A 23,520-nucleotide genomic window follows, 5' to 3' on the forward strand; every position below is an offset into this window, starting at 1 on the left:
GTCGTCAAGGTCTGAAGCCCGCCATGCATACAGCATTCCTCGACTCACTCACACAACTCTTTTTTTCTTACTTTCTCTCTCACACTCAGGAAGGCCTTCCACACATACTTTGCATGCATTTTTTACTTGATCAAGAGGAATTTTCTGATCATCATCGGGTGTCAGGTTTACCAATTAGATATTCATTAAACTGGACAAAAAGCTAAAAGTCAGTATAAATATTGGTTCTGTTGTTATGTGTTTTTGTCAGCTTTACAGGTGCCCAATGGTACCATATAAACAAAATTATCATTACGGCTGTCAACTTTGCAGCCCAACATGCTATCATATTATTTAGCCATTTTGAAGTCATGTCCACCAAGTCACCCCTACATGAGTCAGGTGTCTTTTAAATCTTCACCAGCCTTCAGGTATTTTCAGATACTATAAATCTACACCCACCTTATGCCGGACTTTGCTCACCTTTCCCTTTGTGTGACTCAACTGAGTTGACCTTTTACATTGTGTAAGGTGTATCCACGTGTTTCTTTCTGCTATTTTGCCCATGTCATTCAACTCTTCCTCAGTCTATGCCAGTGTTTGGGTAAAACTGCACATACAGTAGATGTTAATTCATAAAAAGACAGACTTGTTACATTTTTTTCTGATGGTGTAGTGCAGGGGTGTCAAACTCATTTCTCTTGCGGGCCACGTTGTAGTTTGGGTTTCCCTTAGACGGCCGTTTTGAGTGCAGGCGGCGTGGGATCGATTCCCGCCCAGTGATGGTGTCGATATCTGCACTGCGAATGGCTGGTGACCAGTTTGGGTTGGAGTCTGCCTCTCCCTGAAGTTAGCTGGGATAGGCTCCATCTCTCTCCCGTCGTAAAAAATCAAAAAGACTGTTACCGCCGCACCACCATGACAATGGCACAAAAATGGTTTCACACATCAATGTTAACTAAAAGTTTCTTTCGGCTTGTCCCTTTTGGGGTCATCACAGCGTGTCATCTCAGATGAACACACATATATGTTTGGCGCAATTTTTACGCCGGATGCCCTTCCTGATGCAACCCTTCTCAGGGAGTGGAGGCCCCAGTGGGATACAAACCAACAACCCGTGGTTTACCAAACCAGTGCTCTAACCACTGAGCTACGGGGCCTCCACACACCAATTTCCTGGTAACGCGTCATTAGAAAACAATGTTTTTTGTTTTTTAAAAGAAGTTAATGGATACACAGAATCCCTCTTCCTTTTTTTTCTTTTTTTGCATTCATTATCAGGTAATAGCACTGGTATTATCTGTGGACCTGGGCAAACAACACAATCTTTTGAACAAGTTTTTGCTAGTTGTTTTATTATTATACGCCAATTAATATTTTGTCCAGAAAGGCCTGTTGTGATTTGAAACTATTTTTCTACATCTAATTTAATGTTTAACGAAGCAGTCACTCCCTTTAAACTCCAAACTGTTTCAAGGGCAAGTTATTGTAGTTTGTGACCTGCACAAGTCTGCACATGGAATATAGAATTTTTGGAAGACACATAAGCCCAAGTTCCATTTGCAGGTACACATATTGTAACACTTGCAACTCTCATGGCCTGATTATTGTCACAAGAATGTGGTTTTACATTTGTGGCTATACCACGTCATTTTAATGAACTCTAATTAAATTTTTTGTATGTAGTTATCCAATTTGTTTTTCTGGGACCTTGGGTGGTTCCCACAGGTTCAACTCAAACAGAAAAATTTAAATAACGGATAGCATTTTCATCCAACACCCGACAGCAAAATTTAAGTGCTTAGTCATCATTATGACAACAGTCTCACTCCCCTGTGTAACTGGACTACAGCGACCTTGGCAGTGGGAATGAGAACAGCTATCTTACAAGTGGCCAATAAAAACAAATTAGTTTTTAGTGTTAACAATGGTTTCAAAAGCAATAACCTTCATTGTGTGGAAAATATCAGTAATTTGTATGGTCTCCCAAACAGTGTTTTGAATGGAATGAGACCTGTCGTGCTTGTAATGTATGTATAGTTTGACTAAATCTATCAATTGTGTCCATGATCTATGTTTCTTCCATGCATTTCTTCAGTCTGCTTGTAATTGTGCTATTCATTCTCTCACTTTGTGAATGGTAAGAACAGTGGTGTTTCAATTTAATGAGGAACATGAGTCCTATTTTGTCGACCACTTTGTTTACAAACTGTGTTCCATTGGTAATATGTCTTTGCATAATGCTTCAGCTACAGTTAGTACATCAGGTTGCTTCGCTTGGAATATTTCTACCCATTTTGAAAGAGCATCGATGATGACTAAACTATTGTTTTCCCTCACTTTTGTTTAGTTCAATAAAATCCATGTGTATTTTCTGAAATGGATGTGTAGGCTCAGCTGGAAAAGCGTTGGCCCCAGAGCTCTTAGGACCCGGGGTTCGATCCCGGCCCCGCCCGTGTGGAGCCTGCATGTTCTCCCCGTGCCTGCGTGGCCACCCTTCGGGCACCCCGGTCTCTTCCCACATCCCAAAAACATGCAACATTAATTGGACTCTCTAAATTGCCCCAAGGTGTGATTGTGAGTGCGGCTGTTTGTCTCCATGTGCCCTGCAATTGGCTGGCAACCAGTTCAGGGTGTACCCTGCCTGATGCCCATTGACAGCTGTGCTAATTACAACACTTAATGTATTGGTTATTTCTCTTTTTCTCTTTGTCACCACGATTACTTATGCGCTTTTATTCTCTTTACTTTCTGGCCATAACATCACATTTCACAGCCTCTTATTCTATTTCAAACAATAAGAAGAGACAGGCCGACAGACAGAAATTAGATTGAGAAGATAAATGTCTTCTTACCTTGTCAATTGTGGTGCGGAAAAATTTCTGCCTGTCGGTCCAATGGATGGTTACGAATCATGACGGGGTCACCAATTGGTGGAAGGAGGTCCTTTTGGGGTCCTTCCGCGTGTTCATCCAATTCCAGGTTTGATCAATAACTGGACTCCAGAGGCGTGAAATGTGACACTTTGAAGTTTAATGAACAGAGCACAATGTGACAAAGACAAAGACTGTGGTCCGACACTAAGTGTGTATGTGAAAGCAGAACAAAGATTATATAGGCAATGTTGGAACGCTGCCATTGGCAAACAAGTCTCAAAACAGGATCTAACTGATGTGACTAGACACCCAAGGCCGTTGAGTCTGGTGAGAAACACCTCCATTGTGACTGGACACTCACTGCAGATGCCTGCTAAAAAAGAACTGAGTTTTGGCTAGTCACACAAGGCTGAAGCCTGCTGGAAAAACAACTCAATTTAAGGCAGTTCCTGGAACCGGGTGTTAGCGCAGGTTGCTGTCCAAACATAACCTTTCAATACTTTCTGTCCTGAGTCTCATCTCCACTACTTTTTACCATAACTTCATTGTGTGGCTCATCAACTTTCCCACAGCTCTGCAAATCGTCTTTGTTCTTAAAAATGGGAACTAGCACACTTTACCTCCATTCTTCAACCATCTTCTCGCCTGCTAGTGTTCTGTTGAATAAGTTGGTCAAAAACTCCACAGCCACCTCTCCAAATCGCGTCGCATCTCAACATATTCCTTTCGCCTCTCCTCTGTCATCTCTGTGTCCACCTTCTTGTCCGCTAACTTCCTGTATATTGGGATCCCACCACCAAGTCTCCTGGTCCCCTTTCCTACCAGAAGACACACCAAGTACTCTCCTGGCTGTCTCTCTGATCGCCTTGGCCGTAGTAGTTCAGTCTTCCAGGAGCGCCTCCTGTCTATCGAGACCCTGTCTCACCTCTTTCTGAAAGGCCGCACAACATTCTTCCTTTCTCAGCATCCACTACATGGTTTTCTGCTCTATCCTTGTCTTCTTAATCTTACTCCCCACCACCAGAGTCTTCCTACACACCATCATCCTATGCTGTCGAGCAGTAACCTCCTTCAGATTCTACAAAATGTAATCCACCTGCGCGCTTACACCACCGCTGATGTAGGCCACCCTATGTTCCTGTCTCTTCTCGGGGAAAAAATGTTCACTTCTGCCATTTCCATCCTTTTTGCAAAGTATCACCATCTTCTTCTTTTCCTTTCGGCTTGTCCCGTTAGGGGTCGCCACAGCGTGTCATCTTTTGCCATCTTAGCCTATCTCCTGCATCTTCCTCTCTAACCCCAACTGCCCTCATGTCTTCCCTCACCACATCCATAAACCTTCTCTTTGGTCTTCCTCTCGCTCTTTTGCCTGGCAGCTCCATCCTCAGCACCCTACCACCAATGTACTCACTCTCTCGCCTCTGAACATGTCCAAACCATCGAAGTCTGTTCTCTCGAATCTTGTCTCCAAAACATCCAGCTTTGGCTGTCCCTCTAATAAGCTCATTTCTAATCCTATCCAACCTGGTCACTCCGAGCGAGAACCTCAACATCTTCATTTCTGCCACCTCCAGTTCAGCTTCCTGTTGTTTCTTCAGTGCCACCGTCTCTAATCCGTACATCATGGCCGGCCTCACCACTGTTTTGTAAACTTTGCCCTTCATCCTAGCAGACACTCTTCTGTCACATAACACACCAGACACCTTTCGCCAGCTGTTCCAACCTGCTTGGACCCATTTCTTCACTTCCTGACCACACTCTCCATTGCTCTGCATTGTTGACCCGAAATATTTGAAATCCTCCACCCTCGCTATCTCTTCTCCCTGTAGCCTCACTCTTCCCCCTCTACTTTTCTCATTCACGCACATATATTCTGTTTTACTTCGGCTAATCTTCATTCCTCTCCTTTCCAGTGCATGTCTCCATCTTTCTAATTGTTCCTCTGCATGCTCCCTGCTTTCACTGCATATGACAATATCATCTGCGAACATCATGGTCCAAGGGGATTCCAGTCTAACCTCATCTGTCAGCCTATCCATTACCACTGCAAACAGGAAGGGGCTCAGAGCTGATCCCTGATGCAGTCCCACCTCCACCTTAAATTCCTCTGTCACACCTAAGGCACACCTCACCATTGTTCTGCTGCCATCATACATGTCCTGTACTATTTTAACATACTTCTCTGCCACACCAGACTTACGCATGCAGTACCACAGTTCCTCTCTTGGTACTCTGTCATAGGCTTTCTCTAGATCCACAAAGACACAATGTAGCTCCTTCTGACCTTCTCTGTACTTTTCCACGAGCATCCTCAAGGCAAATAATGCATCTGTGGTACTCTTTCTAGGCATGAAACCATACTGTTGCTCGCAGATACTTACTTCTGTCCTGAGTCTAGCCTCCACTACTCTTTCCCATAACTTCATTGTGTGGCTCATCAACTTTATTCCTCTATAGTTCCCACAGCTCTGAACATCCCCTTTGTTCTTAAAAATGGGAACTAGAACACTTTTCCTCCATTCTTCAGGCATCTTTTCGCCCGCTAGTATTCTGTTGAATAAGTTGGTCAAAAACTCCACAGCCATCTCTCCAAATTTCTTCCATACCTCTACCGGTATGTATCACCATCTATCCCTCAAAATTCCTTTCCTGGATGTTGTACTTACCCATCACTTCTTCATTGCCCCTGTTTACCTCACCAACATGTCCATTCCAATCTGCACCAGTCACAACTCTCTTTGTGTGATGCTCAGAACTACTTCATCTAGTTCCTTCCAGAATTTCTTTTTCACCTCTTGGCTATATCCTACCTTTGGGGTATAGCTGCTTATCACATTATACATAATACTTTCAATTTCAAGTTGAACATCTCATCTCATGGGTGGTGGCTTCAGGTGAGGGGTGATGCGAGGAGGATTTTGGCGCGGTGTGGCCTGGAATCCAACATTACCAACAGCGTTCACTCCAGACGTCAGACCTACCATTACATTTAGGCCATTAGGGAGTGAGTTTTGTGTCGGGGTTGGCTCCACAGGGGCAGGGAGAGGGGTGAAAAACTTAAAGTGCTGGCTCATCTCATTTGTCATTCGCTCATCTGATTGTTTGGATGACCCTATTAACTTGGTCTGCTCGTTGTCTCACCCTATCTCTTTTTCTTCTCATTGTTTGGGAACAACTTAATGGTTTTGTCTTTTAGTTGTGTACAAATTTGTACCATGTCCTTTTTGGGCCGTTGACGTACACAGTAAAAAAAATGCTGGCAGCCAATACCTTAACTCCTTGTCTATTTAGACAGAAACTATCTGCCTGGTAAAGATGTCTGTTTTGCTAAAAAATTTAGAAATTTTCAATGAAAAAGCTGGATAGTGCAGAACACACCTCGCTTAACCACCCATTTAATTGACGCCGCCTTGAGAAACGTTCATCTCCAAATCTTACAAGTAGGAGAGGTCCAGTTATAAAAATCTCAGCATCCAAACATTGTACTTTTGTTAGGAAATCAATGAAGTCTCCCTTCAGTACCTCCAATTGCCACTTTATAACATCCAAGCCCCCTGTGTGTATAGTGAGAGATTTTACAATTGGGTGCTGATTGGCGATCTCAACTATTTTTTTAGGAATACCAGATACCAGACACCATGTTATTGTAAAACACAGTACTTTGGTGTTTTTCTCAGTGCAAAAATGTTTGACATACTTGGCAACTGCATCACCAACTATTATTGTTTGGGGTCCCAATTTTTCTTGTATAATTCAATTTCATACCTTTCAGTGATGATGGGGTGGTTGAACATTCTTGGCCTGGGTCTTGTAAAAGGGGCTAAAATCAATTTTTAAGTTTAATTTTAGATTTTTAAGTTTAATGTCAATGTTTAGCATTGACTGTTTTTCTTGCTCTTCGCCGTACCAACATTCCATGGCAGCTCACTCATCTGCAGAGTCTGGGTTCTCTCTCCTTTCCATGGGTTTAAGGTCACCGAAGTGGTTAAAATGATCCTTGAGGACAAGGCCCCGGGGGTGGATGAGATTCACCCGGAGTTCCCAAAGGCTTTCCGCATTGAGAAGAACCAGACGAGGTGGCTCAGGCATCTGTGTAGGATGCCTGGATGCTTCCCTAGTGAGGTGTCCAAGGCATATTCCACCGCGAGAAGACCCCAGAGAAGACCCAGGACATGCTGGAGAGACTATGTCTCTCGGGTTGCATGGGAAGGTCTCGGGATCCTCTCGGGAGAGGTGGAGGAAGTGGGTTGGGAGAGATGACTTCAGAATGGATACACATGAACTTGCACACAGAACACAGATTTTTATGTATTACTACTCATATGTGTTAATTTATTTCCTAAAATGATGATGCATAACATGGTCTCACGGATGCTTTGTGGACTTGGAGAAAGTGTTGAACTGTGTTCCTCAGGAAGTCCTTGGCGGGTGCTTTGTTCCATATCCTCTAAGGTGGAATTTTTATACTACATGGATATTTATTATTATTTTTCTTGGTAAGAATAGGTGCAGAAGTTCAACTAGGTAATGATGATAACTATTTTAATATTAAAAAATGTCTGCACATATAATTTTGACCCTTTTTGAAAAAAATTCCAAATAAATTCAAATTTGTGCACTGAGTTCTTGATATTAAAAATAATTGAAGATTATTAATATTGAAAATGCAGATAATTAATTAAGAACATTCTTCTTCATCCTATGATGAGTGGAAGTTGACTTCTGACCATAACTGTGTAAATATATTTTATTTTGAAAGTAAAGTTGTTAAAATTGTATTTTTCCAAAACAAAACAAAAAAAGACAGGGAAAACAAACCAGCCCAGAGGTCTTGTACAGTATGCCAATCGAACAAGCCATTTGACAATGCAAACAATGGTCAAAGGAAATAAATATGACATAGTAACATTTGGAACAGAAAATGAGAAAAAAAATTAGCAAAGCCCTAAATAAAGTGAGGTTAAAACACTATGCTTGATGGTTAAAACAAAAGACGTAGATTTGTAGTGATCATCTTCCTGAAATTCCTTTTAAATTTAATTCAGACTTAAAAGGTAACAATAAAATTGCAATCTTACTTTTTTCATGATTAGATTTCTGTTGACATAAGTAGTTTGTGAGCCCTTTTGATACATACACTTTCTCTTTGAAGGGCCAACAAGAAGAACAAGGCCGTGGATGCTATTTACATCAATGGGAACAGTCTTGACGATCCAAGTTTGCATTCACCCCTGTTGTCTGCTCGCAAAGACGGCCCTCTCCCTGCATCAGCCCCATACACAATGACTGCTGCCCCAACACCCCTTGACAGTGAGTCCCACAGTAATGACATAAAGCATCCACTCCTATGGCATGTCTCATTTTAATGTTTAATTCACACAGTGCATGTTGGTGTGTTTCACAGATCTTGCTGTACACAGGAGTTCACCTCATACACTGAGGCGAGATATTGGCTTGGCTGTTACACACAGGTTCGTACATGCCACCAGGGCGTAGACTAGAATAACACACTGCAGTGAAGCCATTGAGAGGAGACCTTGTGTCTTACTTCAGATTTACTCAATTGATAAAATAATGTAATTGGAGGTATGCCAGATCCTGTCTCAATGGCTGTGGACAGCACCATTTGTGGTACCCGTAACAGTGTTGTGAAAAAGTATGTGCGCTCTTCTCAATTTCGTATTTTTTTCCATAATTTCCCCACTTTAATGTTTAACATTATAAAATAAATGTAAATATGAAAAAAGAAACAAAGAAACAAAATGCTATTTTTCAATGGTTGTTTTATTTATTCAGGAAAACATTTATGTGGAAAAGCTGAATACATTTACACAAACCACACCCAAGCCTGATGAACACTAAACCTGTTCGGACAAGAAATCACTGAAATAGAACCTGTCTCACAAAATGAATTCAGCCAATAGATTTCAACAAGTGCCATGGTGGTATGAACTAGTGCCATTGTGTTATGATGGGTTAGACGAGGGGTTCCCAGACTTCTTTACCCCAAGATCTACTTTTCAAGCAGTGAGCCTCTCGCAAGGTACTGACGAGGGGGGGGGGGGTGATGATGTTGCTCCAAACGTTTTAAGGTTAACTTTATGTTGCTTCCTATATTTAAAATACAGAATTAGCTTTTTGTGCACTGTATTGTCTTTGCTTTCATCCTGGATCAGGCTGTGCCAAGGTGGAATTTTAAAATTACACACCATCTCATCCTGCACTTTCTCATTTGGCTTTGGACCAGACCTTTCCCCACTTGGACAAGAGAAAATTTCGTCAAGTATAACCACTTTCTCTTCAATTATTCACGTACTTCGACAGTCATTGCATCTTAAAACAACAGCACTTCTTTTTTAACTTTCTCCATTAATATCAAAACTAAACATAAGCAGCATGTCTACCTTGTCTTTGCTCTATTTTGCCCAGACTGTGTTGGTAACTAAAGCAGCGGTGGTGGACGCTGTCATTATAAAACACATTGATTGGCTGTGTAAGTACTGTAACATTTGTAATTAGGTAGGGCAAGATAAGCCAGGAAAAAGAGTGTGTGGCAGAGCAGCGGTCGTTGTTAGAGAATGTTCCGTGCAAAATTGTGCACGCGCGCAGTTTAGACAGAACATTGGCTGACGTCTTTTTTTTTTTTTTTTTGGCACGCCTGCCCGCTATTGACGCATTGAGCACCCCTGGGTTAAACAGTTTGTCTCACAGTTCAACTCAGCTCAAATCCCGATCCCACCTGGGTGGAGTTTGCATATTCTCCTCGTGCCTGCGTGGGTTTTCTCTGGGGATGCTGGTTTCTTTCCACATCACAATAATATGCATTAACTGGAGACTCTAAATGGCCCTTCGGTGTGATTACAAGTGCAAATACAGTAATCCCTCGGTTTTTTTTGCGGTTAATGGGGACCAGAACCCCCTGTGAAATGTGAAAAAAACACGAAGTACGACCTCCCCCCCTCCCCCACCACCACACACACACCAGGAATTTTCATGTATGTGTATCTGGCTACCAGAGTGATTAAAATATGTAAACAGTATTTATACTTATATACTTATACATTTGAGACAGCAGTACACATGTTTACTTAGATCTTTAATTATAAAACCTTTTTAATCTTTCCTGCAACAGTCACCTAACCTTGGTCGGAAAACACAGGGGAGACCTTGATGGTGGGAACAATAATGGTACAAAGCACTGGTTTGCTTCTCTGAAGGCTTTATTATATAATTTAAGTACTCAGAATCAACATGTCCTCTCTTAAACGGTACTCCTCACCCTTGCTAAACTTGTAAATTGTACACACTAGCAACTGCTTGCGCTGCGTTTCTACCCCTTCTCACTCTCACTGCTCCACACGCCTGCGCAGTCCTCTCTCACTCTCTCTCTCACACACACACAAACGCACACATTCATCAACGTTGCCTTCTGAGAGAGGCAAAGAGGTTTGCTTGTGTTGATGTCGAAGTTGAGTCTCCAAGAGGCTTTAAAGGAGGATTTTGTCCACAATTCATATGTACAATATATCGTCCAATCTGAAGTAATATTATTATTACAAATATTTTGGACATACATTTTTTTTTAAAGTTTAAAATAAGGACCATTTTTTAAATCCAAAGCATTATCTGGATATGGGCCAACTTTCACAGCCAGACCCAGAAGAAACATCCTTGATCCCGCCCCGTGACGTTGCCGGTGCTTAGCATTACAGAACATTCATTCTAGCCAGGCCAAGATGCCGACGTGTTGTGCACCAAACTACAACAAAACTGAGAAAAGGCACCCAAAAAGTTGAGCCCCGTTCATCATCATCATCAATGTGCACGCATCTAACCATTACTGGGTATTAGCCGCGTAGCTATAGCCTCTCGTGCCGGTACTCTATACGCAACAAAATACTTTATGAGGCGGCACGGTGGCGCAGCTGTAAGGCGTTGGCCTCACAGTGAGCCAGTGTAAGCAACAAGATACTTTATGAGGAGCCACGGTGGCACAGCTGTAAGGCATTGGCCTCACAGTGATGAGGACAAGGGTTCAATCCCGGACCTCCCTGTGTAAAGTTTGCATGTTGTCTGCATGGAAGATCTCCATATTTTTTAACTGTTGTTATGGTACGTCGTGAGCGGCACTCCCCCTCTCCAACACATCAAGTTCCTCCTGTGTGTATTCTGGCTCAAAAACATAGGCTTGAACATTGTACATTAAGTTATTTTTGTTTTGTTTATTTGTAATTATGTTTCACAAAAATCAGCCACAAAATGCCAGGTAGTGGACGTTCTCTGTTCAGTGAAACGTATCCGCGAGCAATGGGGGGTCAGAACATGAAGCACTGCAGACAGTGCAAACGCTGATTGGCTGTCAGTTTTCCAGCCGTCATTGGAATGTCTGAGCAAGAGAGAAATTTCAATAATACTTTTCCAATATAGAGATGTTTGTAGTTGAAATCTGTGGATAATTTTGGCATTAAATGAAACACTGAACCCTCATTTACTAACTTTTAACGTGTGCTATCATTCCTATTATTTTTTACAAAGTCCTCCTTTAAGTTCACTCACCTGCAGCATTACCACATGATGATTCTAAACACGGTCCTTGAAGAAAGACGCATATGTGTCCTCTTCCAAAAAAGGCCAGTTTCATTAATTTTAAAAAATTGCTGCCGCGATCCCTCACTGATAAAGTTAGGAAATTCTTCTTCCACGTAATGATGAGCAGCACCATACAGAGGCACGTTTCTGAGGCTATATCTCTTTTTATATTTTTCAAACCAGCCTTAGCTGGCAGAATAAACTCATCCTTGAGGTGGCAAATCACAATGCAGGGTCCAAAAAGGAGAAAAGTACCCTGTCCTGAGCTCTGGAGGACATCCAAGTAGGTACCAACGTGCCCATGCCATTTGCTGCACAAAAAGGGTAGAAGTGTGCCGAAATAGGAACCCATTCCTCCTGCTGGATCCTTAAAAGTATAAAAGTGCTTGCAGAGTTACCACTTCTAGGGTGCCATGGAGGAAGCTTTCGCTGGGGCACAAAGCTGACATGGTATTGTAAGTACAGTGGTGCCTTGGTTCTCGAACACAATCTGTTCCAGAAGGCTGGTTGAAAACCAAAACGTCTGAAAACCAAAGCACGTTTTCCCATTACAATGAATGGAAAATGGAATAATGCGTTCCAAGCAAGTTTTTTAAGCGCTTTTTTTTTTTTTTAGCTTTTCCTGATAATAAACTGGATAGTAGAAATATATGTATAGTTTAAATACTTTATATAATCAAATCATTTAAGAAATATATATATATATATATATATTTTTTTTTTTTGCTTAAAATGTATGCTTCAATTGTTTAGGACATGTCCAGAGGCGAGAGAGTGAGTATATTGGTGTAAGGGTGCTGAGGATGGAGCTGCCAGGCAAAAGAGCGACAGGAAAACCAAAGAGAAGGTTGATGGATGTTGTGAGGGAAGTTATGACGGCAGTGGGTGTTAGAGAGGAAGATGCAGAGATAGCCTTAGATGGAAAAAGATGACACGCTATGGCAACCTCTAATGGGACAAGCCGAAAGGAAAAGGAGATCTCATAAAATTCTGACTTTTTTTTAATTATTTTTTTTTCCCTTTAATAGAAAATCTAGTCAGAATACAACTTAATTATCCTAGTGGATATATTTTTCTTTTCAGTTTGACCCGAATACACCAACAGTACAATCCATCCATCCATTTTTTTTTAGCCATTTCTCCTCACAAGGGTCACGCGAGTGCTGGAGCCTATTCCAGCTGTCAATGGGCAAGAGGCAGTATAATCTTTCAACCAAATTATATTGTCCACATTTAGAACATATAAATGAGTGACTGTAGATAATATTTTTTGTCTATAACTTAAGTGTGAAAGTCATATCAGCCCAAGAATTGACTGGCGAGCTGGAAAGCAATATTGACAATAGATGAGAGTGAGTGAAGATAAAATATTGCTTTTTTTCTGTTCTTTCAGGTTTTCAACTAAATCATGGCTCTCCCAGACATGCCAAGTGTGTGGCAAGAACATGATCTTTGGTGTAAAGTGTAAACACTGCAAGTAAGACATTCAATATTCAATCTTCTTGTTAATTGTGATTTTATCAATTCTTTGTATTTTTCTCTCAACAGATTTAAGTGTCACAACAAATGCACCAGAGATGTTCCCTCTTGTCGGATCTTATTTCTCACATGTAAGCAATGCTCATGATCAGCGAAATGCATTAACATTGTGACAGGAACTTTCAGTTTGTGAATATAAAACGCATTCCGACATCTTTTGCAACCTCAGATAGATTTGTGGCATGGCTATATTATATTCAAGTCACTGATGGTGTAGTAGTACAATTGCCTGACTTTGGTGTGAGCAGCATGGGTTAAGTTCCTGCTGAGTGACAGTGTGAATCGTTGTCCATGTCTATAAATTTGCTGTGAGTCAGTGGTGAGAAGTTCAGACTGCAGTTTACCTTTTGCCCGAAGTTAGTTGGGAGAGTTTCCAATGCCCTATAACCACAACCAAAATAAGTTGTGTCTGTGGATGGATGGATGAACTTTATTTGATTTAAGTAGTAGTTCAATATTCTGATCAGTCATCATCATTGTCTGCAATTGACAACAGAGGTACAGATAGCCTTTATTTGCTTTCTGACTCTGCTATGTACAGTGAAGAAAATAAGAATTTCAACACCCTGCTATATTGCAAGTTCTCCCACTTAGAAATAATGGAGGGGTCTGAAATTTTCATCATAGGTGCATGTCCACTGTGAGAGAGATCATCTAAAAAGAAAAATTCAGAAATCACAATGTATGATTTTATAACAATTTATTTGTGTGATACAGCTGCAAATAAGTATTTGAACACCTGTCTATCAACTAGAATTCTGACCCTCAATGACCTGTTAGTCTGCCTTTAAAAGTCCACTTCCACTCCATGTATTATCCTGAATCAGATGTACCTGTGTGAGGTCGTTAGCTGCATAAAGCCACTTGTCCACCCCATACAATCAGTGAGACTCAAACTTGTAACATGGCCAAGACCAAAGGGCTGTCCAAAAACACTATAGACAAAATTGTACAACTGGAAATGGTTACGGCGAAATTGCCAACCAGCTTGGTGAAAAAAAGGTCCACTGTTGGAGCAATCATTAGAAAATGGAAGAAGCTAAACATGACGGTCAATCTCAATCAGAGTGGAGCCCCATGGAAGATATCACCTTGTGGTCTAATGGTGGTCTAATGTAATTACATATCAATCATTGTATGGGGAAGTTGGGCCCTGCTGTAGAGTCACCAAAGAGGAACGATCACAGGATGGCATGCAACCTAGGACAGCCATTGTCAGAAGTAAAGGAGGATAGATTAGCCTGTAATTACAAAACCTGCCGTATATTCGCAATGTTCATGTTTTGATTTTATTTGTAGTGCCAAAGATACGAAGGGCAGAATCAGTGCCATCAGATATCAATAATCGAATTGATCACAAAGCAAAGATTCCACTGCAGTTTGGCACATTACCAAAGGCAATAACCAAAAGGGTATGTACAACTTTTGCTGTACTGGAATTACTGATCTGATCTCTCTTTCTCTCTCGCTCCATCTCTCACATTTTAGTGATGATTGGTCACAGTTTTGTGAAATTGAGTTTTCTTTCTGTGTCATGCAGGCATGTAGAGGAAAACAGTTAACATCTATAAAGTCCAAGACATCGGGATTTTGTTCTGATATTTGATATAGATTCTGTTAGGTTGAAGTGGTCATAGGTCAAGATGTCCACATAAATTCTGGGGACGATTGGTAGGAGCATGGTGATACACGCACGCAAAACGACACTTTATTTATGGAGTGCATGTGCGCGACATTACAGATTTCATCTTTTGCAGGTGCGGTACTCTTTTGGTCAAATCTTTTTCTGACACCATAAATAAGGAAGCAATCTTGTCCTTCCAAAAACAAAGAAAAGTATTTGCAAAGAGAGGAAAATGTACAAGTCTTACAAGTTGTCACCCCTCACTGGAGTTCAGACTAAAAGTCTTTTTGTTATATTAAAGTGAGAGAGACAGAGAAAGAGAAAACAAAACAATTATCTATGTCCAGGTACATCAAGTTTTACACACATTGAGCCAGTAGAACAACATAACAATGAAGCATCTTGGCAGGGACAAGTGTTAGGGACAGCATAACCACGGCAGCGAGAAGCCAAAATAGAACAAAACCTGTGAAAGTTGAAGGTAGAACTAATATTTGATATACTATATGCCCTTGCTCATTCACGGTTACCATTGCTCTCCAAAGTTCTTTTTTCTTTTAATGTAACGTATTTTCATGATCATAAAGTTCTTAAATTCTCTTCTAAATTGACGAGGCACCACATCAGACATGGAGCCTTACAACATGGTCCACCTTATGTACGTACGTACTCAGTTTCAACCTTTGCAAACGTTGTGTGATTTGTCTAACAAAGTACACTGATTACACTATTAGCATACATGATAGCACGTTTTACCTTGTATGTTAGCTATCATATGATGGCGCTCACAAGGCAGTGAGGAACAATTGCATTTCACATATGTAAGGAGAAAAATCTTACATTGCCCCACACACTACCTGTGAAGGCACGTCATTCCTGATGATGTTGTGTGAACAGTGTCACATCAAAACTAAAATTATGTCACCACAGCAAATCAAATAGCATAACTAGCATATAATAACACAAATAAAAGAATGACTCGAGAAATGATTGACACAAAACATCCAATTTAAACACTTTTTATATCCTTCCAGCATGATTTGCGGCACTAGGGACCACCCCATGCTGGTATGTAAAAAGTAATTGTTCCTCTCTGCCTTGTGAACACCATCGTATGGTAGCTTACATACACACTAAAACATGTACTAGCATACATGTTAATAATATCTATCTATCTATCTATCTATCTATCTATCTATCTATCTATCTATCTATCTCTATCTATCTATCTATCTATCTATCTATCTATCTATCTATCTATCTATCTATCTATCTATCTATCTATCTATCTATCTTATACATACATACATACATACATACTGTACATACATATACATATATATATTGGCAGCACGGTGGTTCAGTTGGAAAGCGTTGGTCTCACAATTCTGAGGTACCGGGTTCCATACCGGACCCACCTGTGTGGAGTTAGCATATTCTCCCCGTGCCTGCATGGGTTTTCTCCGGGAACTCTGGTTTCCTCCCACATCCCAAAAACATGCAACAGTAATTTTACACTCTAAATTGTCCCTCGGTGTGACTGTGATTGCGGCTGTTTGCCTCTATGTGCCCTGCAATTGGCTGGCAACCAGTTTAGGGTGTACACGACTTCCTGCCCATTGACAGCTGGGATTGGGTCCAGTGCCCCCACGACCCTTATGATGATAAGCAGCAATGAAAACCGATGGATGTATATATATTTATATCCACGTTTTGCACAGGAACCTCCTGTCCAGGTTGACTCCAGCAGTAACCCATCATCAGCTGCCTCTTCTACACCATCCTCTCCAACACATTCCCAGCAAAGCAACCCACGAAGTGTTAGCACCACACCCCCACTCAACACCTCTCCAGAGCATTCCCAGGACATCAACTTCCGCTTTCCAGGTCAGCCCAGTGTGTCTGTCTCGCACATACACAAAACCCATCGTTAGCTATTAACCTTTTTTTTTTAAATACGGCTCAACTATCACTTGAAAAAATTCTCTCTTGTTCATTCTGCATAACTTTCTTGCATTCCACCATTAAATCCATATCTGTCATTAATGAATATATACATCTGTCTTCAAATCCTATATGAATAAACCTTTTCATGTAGTATTAGGGACTGAATAAGTCGTGTTAGAGCCTCGTCTTTAATTCCTCTCTGTCATTGTCACTTCATACTGTAAATGCACTTTTTTAGTTGTCAATTTGAATTTACCACACTGACATTACCTTCAGGAAGTTAGTTTAACCATTGTTTGCATGCAAGAAATAAGAACTAAAGATGTATTCTGAAGTTCCTGTTCCCCCTCAACCCTTCAACAGATGTTCCTGATTCGAAGACTAATAAAAGTCAGCAGTCTGAGAGCTCCAATGACTCTAGGTAAAATTACATTACAATGCAAACAAATATGAACACTTCTTAAATTGACAGTCTATGATCTCCGCCCCCCTCCCCCCAACCACCACCACCATATAGAGCATCACAAACAGCCATTACTGAGACACAACTAGAAGGTGCTGAGGAAGACCAGGTGTGTACAGCCAGTCAATGTAACAGTTTGTACCTATAAATTACAGAAACAAAAATACTTTTTTCTTTTTTTAACTTCACAGTCAGTCAATATTATGTATCACTAAAGGCAGAGTGTTCACAATATGTTGGAGTCTAAAATAGTTCAGGTGCTCCATGTTGAGGTGATGTGTGCACACTCAAACAGCAAACCAATAACAAAAAAGAGTTACTGGTATATTAAATACAAAGTGTTGTGGTCCTATTTTGAAATTACATATATGTGATTATACTCCTGGCACGACGATGGTGAAACTGGTTAGTGTGTTAGCCTCACAGTTCTAGGACCGGGGTTCAAACCCCCTTCAGTGTGAGATTTGCATGTTCTCACCGTGCCTGTGTGTGTTTTCTTTGGGCACTCTGTTTTCCTCCCACATCCCAAAAACATGAAACATTTATTGGACACTCTAAATTGCCTCTAGGTGTGATTGTGAGTGCAACTGTTGTCTGTCTCCATGTGCAATGGGATTGGCTGGCAGCCAGTTCAGGGTGTACCCTGCCTCCTCCCCGATGACAGCTGGGATAGGTTCCAGCACTACCGCGACCCATGTGATAATAAGCACCTCAAAAAATGAATGAATTTAATTTAAATTAATGATTTTACTTATCTTTCATAATAGACAATTATGAACTAAGTTACAATATCTAATAAATTATACAATATGTTGTTGTGGTGGCGCGGTGGTGCAGCTGGTAAAGGGTTGGCCTCAAAGTTCTGAGGTCCCAGGTTCAATCCCAAACCTGCGTGGGTTTTCTCCGGGTACTCCCGTTAACTCCCACATCCCAAAAACTTACAACATTAATTGGACACCCTAAATTGCCCCTAGGTGTGATTGTGACTGCTACTGTTTGTCTTGATGTGCCCTGCGATTGGCTCGCAACCAGTTGTGGGTGTACCCTGCCTCCTGCCCGTTGACAGCTGAGATAGGCTCCAGCAATCCCCATGACCCTTGTGAGGATAAGCGCATAATAAAATGGATGGATGAAATATGTTGTTCTTTAATTATTAGAAGGCAGATGAGGATCATACTGTTGGAGATGACCAAGGAAAGAGTTTCTCCAATGAGGACATTGATGAAGATGGCCTGGAAGATCTGCCCTCTCCCACCTATCATCGTAGGACTGTAGGGCGCTGGAGGGGAGGCATCAACCGAAAAGCCAGTCAGACCAGCGTCTACTTGCAGGAATGGGATATCCCATATGAGGAGCTGCAGCTTGGAGAGCTTGTAGGAAAGGTGAAGATGGAGATGATCATTATTTTAATTGTAAAAAGTGGCATGGAGAGATGCAAAGTAGAAAGGGATATATTTGGGGGGGATCCAGACGTTGGCACTGGTATTATTTTTTTCAGTATAATGTTACATCTGCAGTTGATTTTAGCTGGTAAAACAGGTTACTTTAGTTGCAGCATTTTAAAAGCAAAATACAGAGGACACTTAATATTCTTTATTTTATGACAATGTGTGACTGCAGTAAACGGTGAATGGTTGGAAATACTGTAGTTGGCTTTAATCTCAACTGTGACAAGTGAGGTCAAAGGCGAAGTACAGAGCAGTTGACTTCACAGTCAAAATAGCGAGGCTTTTGACTTTAATGTGTATTTCTCTTGGACTGATCAAGTCATATTTACATGAATTAAACTTCATGATCCACAAGTAACAATGCAGGGATGCTCACACTTAATTGTTGTCTTAATCCACAATTCACAGAGAGCAGGATGGAGATACTGACACTTTTTTTTTTTTTTACGATGAAATACAAACAGCAACGGGGACAGGAAAACAGATGTGGTTAGGCAGATGTTGTAGTGGGAACCAGAAGGGTGAAAGAACATCAACTGACAAGGAACAGGAAAATGTGATATGTTAGAAGGACTCATGGTCGGAAGCAGAAGTCTGGGCAAACTGCCACAACAACAGGCAAACATACTGTATTACCACATTTATTCAGAAGTGAGGGAAAGGTTTAAATGTTCTGTAACTCAAACTGCAAAAACAAAAAAATCATGTTCCCAATCCATGCAACAAAATGTAATGTGGGTCTTGCTCAGCATAAGACCATGAAGCGCAATGTTGGATGAAAATTGGATGTACAGATTTTGTACAATCTGTTAATACCATGCCAACTAACAAAAATTTGAGGTGGGTCAGAAAGGACAGATGTTTGTGAAAAAACTCAAAATAATAAATGATAGCTGCACACTAATTTTATTAACATCAATGTGTCCATAGTGAAATAGAAATTGTCACAATAAAGTGTGGAAAACTCCATTCATCATGTGGTGTCCGTTAAGTGATGAATTTCTAAAGGCATTGGTGGAAGTTGGCTTTCATGCTCTCCAATATTGATCTGTTGATTTAGTCTGTGGTCTTCGGTCTTGATCGATCTATTTTACTTGTGCAGTGATAACTTCTTAGTGCCTGAATTGTGAAAAGGGTATGCCTACCGGATGTGTCTGGTTACAGCAGAATGGGGTGACAGCCTACACAGCCATAGCATCAATGGCTGGTCTTCATCCTCTTTTCAGTGACCACCTCATTTCCAGGTTTGCTAACTCTATTTGGCCCCCTCGGTCCCTGATTGGTCTTGTGTGATTATTTTTTGTGGAAACACCTCAAGAGACGTGTGGATGTGCATTGACCCCGTATACTGAATGTGTTGAAGGAAGCTACATATTTGCATTGGAAGAGTAAGATTGGAGAGAGTGAAAGCCAACTTTCATCAATGCTTTCAGAATGCATAAATGACACACAATGATGAATGTTGTTTTCCACACTTGCATGTCCTATTCTATTTGAATACCAACTTCCTGAAGTCAGTAAAATTTGCTTTCAGCTATCCTTTGTTATTTAGTGAGTTTTTCAAAAGACATGTCCTTTCTTCCCCAGCCAGCAGCAATGCATGGCAATCAAAACGATTAGAGCTCACCCTCATGTAAGTGAGAGGAAAAAAGGTTATGCAACCATCATCAGGATTTTGTGATATGGGTCTATACAAGGGGTAATGTGGAGATCTCTGATCTATGGAAAATTCCTAACATGAATGGCTTTCAACTCCAGGGTCGTTGGGGGAAGGTGTTCAGGGGTCGCTGGCACGGTGAGGTAGCCATTCGCCTTGTGGAGGTGGACGGCAATAACCAGGAGCACCTGAAGCTTTTTAAGAAGGAGGTGATGAACTACAGACAAACTAGACATGAAAATGTTATCCTGTTCATGGGCGCCTGCATGGCCCCACCTCACCTTGCTATTGTCACCAGGTAGAATTCACTGATATATCACTTGTATTTGTTTTTTTACTTCTATTAACAAGAAGTTATCATTTCTGAATGGAACAATCCAGTGACAATACTGAATGGGTTTGCGTTACAGTTTCTGTAAAGGGGTTCCTTTATACTCTTTTGTAAGAGAAAGAGGTCATTTGTTGGATATCAATAACACCAGACAAATTGCACAAGAAATTGTAAAGGTAAGAAAAAAAACTCATAGAATGTTTAGCATTGTACATTTTGAAACATCTTTATTGTATGACAGCTACATGCATAAGATTTTATTTTTTTATTATTTGTACATTTATCTCTCCTAAAGGGAATGGGCTATCTGCATGCCAAAGGCATCATTCATAAAGATCTGAAGTCTAAGAATGTGTTCTATGACTCCAACAGAGTAGTTATAACAGATTTTGGTCTATTTGGGATGTCTGGTGTGGTACAAGAAGGCAGGTAAGAAACAAAATTTATGCAACTCTTGTGACCGTTTGATTGCATATGTGCCCATGTTACTGTCTACACTCATTCTAATAATTTTGTGAGGTTAGAAGAGAGAGTGTATTGAAGATACCCCAAGGGTGGATGAACTACCTGTCCCCAGAGATTGTCCGTGTGATGAGCCCAGAAGTTGCTGAGGACCAGCTGCCTTTCTCGAAAGCTGCTGATGTTTATGCTTTTGGGTATTAATACTAAATCAAATGTTCTTTTTCAATTCATGCAGTTTTTACTCTACGACTAAAACAAAACGGCCAAGGTCATTAAAATTTATTTGGCCCCTTTCCACATATTAGACATTTCAAAAATTCATTTTTTTTACATTATTCACATTACCGGTATTTTTTTTTTTACTTGATGTTGTGTTCTTTTCAGTACAATCTGGTATGAGCTGCATTTCAGAGATTGGGCAATCACCAACCAGCCTGTGGAAGCTAAAATCTGGTTAGTGGGTAGCAATGAAGGCATAAAGAAGGTGCTGGCAAATGCAAACCTGAGCAAGGAAGTTACGGTATGTCTATAACTTAAACAACAATATTGTTTGAAAATAGCCTTTTATTTGTGAATTCATCCAGAGTATCGTTATATTTGGTGTATACTGTGGAGAAAATACTTGATGTGTTCGAAAAAAAAATTCAGTATGCAAATTTGAATCAGTGTAAAAATCCAACACAACAGAATTAAAAAAAAAAAAAAAAACAACACTGATCAATATTACCTGAGAAGAGAAGTCGGCAACCCATGGCTCCAGAGCTTCTTTCTGCCTTCCACTGTGTCTTTCTGTGATCTTGGAATCAGTATGATCATCACCTTTATGGGTGAAGTATGTTAGAAGACACACAAGGAATTTGTCTCCACTTGTTTGAACCTCTCCAGTATGACAGCAGGCAGTATGACGAAAAAAGTAATTTAGCAATGAAAGTGTACCACTAATGTGGTGTGCAAATGATGATGATGGTGGGAAGGTGGTGCAGCTGTAAAGCGTTGGCCTCAAAGTTCTGAGGACCAGGGTTCAATCCAAACCCCGCCTGTGTAGAGTTTGCATGTTCTCGCCGTGCATGTGTGGGTTTTCTCCTGGCACTCCAGTTTTCTCCCCCATCACAAAACATGCATTAATGGGACACTCTAAATTGCCTCTAGGTGTGATTGTGAGTGCAACTGTTGTCTGTCTCCATGTGCCCTGCGATTGGCTGTCAACCAATTCAGGGTGTACCCTGCCTCCTGCCCGTTGACAGCTGGGATAGGCTCCAGCACTCCTGTGACCCTTTTGAGGACAAGCGGCTAAGAAAATGGATGGATTGATGGATGTGCAAATGATGCAGAGTCCTCAATCAATCTAGAACAATTTAAACGACCAATAATGCAATGATCAGGTACAGTGATAATTGACCAAATAGTGCAGAGAATTCTCAAACACATGAGTAGCCAGAAGTAATCAACAACAGAATGAGAATAATGCAGTATGATAAAACAACAAGTATAAGCATAATGTAGACATGTCCTGACATGGATATTTGGCAGCACATTACAATGAAATTGTAAGTTTACTGTTTAAGATGTTAATGGCAAGAGGGAAGAAGCTTTTGGGATGTGTGGTGGTTTTAGTTTGTATAGTTCAACAGTGTCTACTTGAGGTAAGTAGCTGGAAAGGTGCTGACTAGGATGTGGAGTATCCCAAAGATTTTTGTGTGCCCCACTTTTCGTCCTCACAACATGCAAGTCCTTCCACTTCTTCATGACCCTTTACTGCGTTGCATATTATTTGTGGCAGCACCAAACCAAGTTGTGATATATGAACAAAGACCTGATTCAATGACTGCTGTGTAGAATTCCATTAGGACAGAGGCACCCAAACTTTTTTTGCCCGAAGATGTATTTTTCAAGCAGCCAACCTCCCGCGATCTACCTTTTTTTGGGGGTTTGGGGGTCACAACCAGAGTTTGAGAGCGCAGAGTACCAGTGACATCAAATTCTGGACTGCCACTACAGCTCAGGACCAATGTATGTTGATTTACTTTGTCTCACTGCATGAGCTAATCTTCCACAAGACAACATAATTAACAATTTAATTTATTTTCATTACCTGAGTTTACTCTGATGACTTGCACTGAAATGTATTAGCCAGACAGTAACTGCTGACAGCCATTTTTGGGGGACACCGTGTATATATCAATCAAGTGACGCAAGGGATGATAGGCTAACATGTTTTTTATTTCTTTGTTTATTTAAAGGGGAAATCAAGTAGTTTGCATTAACAATGTATCCAATAGGTCATGTAATATATACTCTATCTTGACAATGTGATGTTAAATCCTCTCTCATTTAATAGTGTTTTGAGAAGATTTTATCGACAATTACGGGTGCTGCCATTTTCGCGAGTCAGATGACCTACATGGGCGTATGTGACGTGTTATGTGCCGTTCCAAATGCTCACTTACATGGGACACCATTATGCCCAGCGCTGATTTCTCGGATTTATCCTCATCTGATGAAGAAATAGCAGTATTGGTTGATCGGGAAGTCAGAGAAATACTTCCACACAGAGCGGCGCAGCCGTGAGCTCGCTCAGCCGGGGAACTCGCTCCACCGAGTGGTG

At 40.9% G+C, this 23,520-nt stretch overlaps 1 protein-coding gene across 4 annotated transcripts in view; it reads left to right on the plus strand.

Annotated features, from left to right (window-relative positions):
• Window positions 1-23,520, plus strand: part of LOC133505125 (kinase suppressor of Ras 1-like) — a 72,240-nt gene that overhangs the window by 35,642 nt on the left and 13,078 nt on the right. For all 4 annotated transcript variants that reach the window (XM_061828085.1, XM_061828086.1, XM_061828087.1 and 1 more), the window contains exons 4-17: window positions 8,008-8,165; window positions 8,260-8,326; window positions 12,838-12,921; window positions 12,993-13,054; window positions 14,283-14,395; window positions 16,329-16,494; window positions 16,918-16,975; window positions 17,072-17,126; window positions 18,175-18,399; window positions 20,224-20,420; window positions 20,533-20,629; window positions 20,749-20,882; window positions 20,978-21,109; window positions 21,300-21,435. In XM_061828085.1, the coding sequence (XP_061684069.1) occupies window positions 8,008-8,165; window positions 8,260-8,326; window positions 12,838-12,921; window positions 12,993-13,054; window positions 14,283-14,395; window positions 16,329-16,494; window positions 16,918-16,975; window positions 17,072-17,126; window positions 18,175-18,399; window positions 20,224-20,420; window positions 20,533-20,629; window positions 20,749-20,882; window positions 20,978-21,109; window positions 21,300-21,435 (1,684 nt within the window). The remainder of the gene's footprint in view (window positions 1-8,007; window positions 8,166-8,259; window positions 8,327-12,837; window positions 12,922-12,992; window positions 13,055-14,282; window positions 14,396-16,328; window positions 16,495-16,917; window positions 16,976-17,071; window positions 17,127-18,174; window positions 18,400-20,223; window positions 20,421-20,532; window positions 20,630-20,748; window positions 20,883-20,977; window positions 21,110-21,299; window positions 21,436-23,520) is intronic.

The sequence above is a fragment of the Syngnathoides biaculeatus genome, chromosome 8, assembly GCF_019802595.1.
Source record: "Syngnathoides biaculeatus isolate LvHL_M chromosome 8, ASM1980259v1, whole genome shotgun sequence".
NCBI lineage: Eukaryota > Metazoa > Chordata > Actinopteri > Syngnathiformes > Syngnathidae > Syngnathoides > Syngnathoides biaculeatus.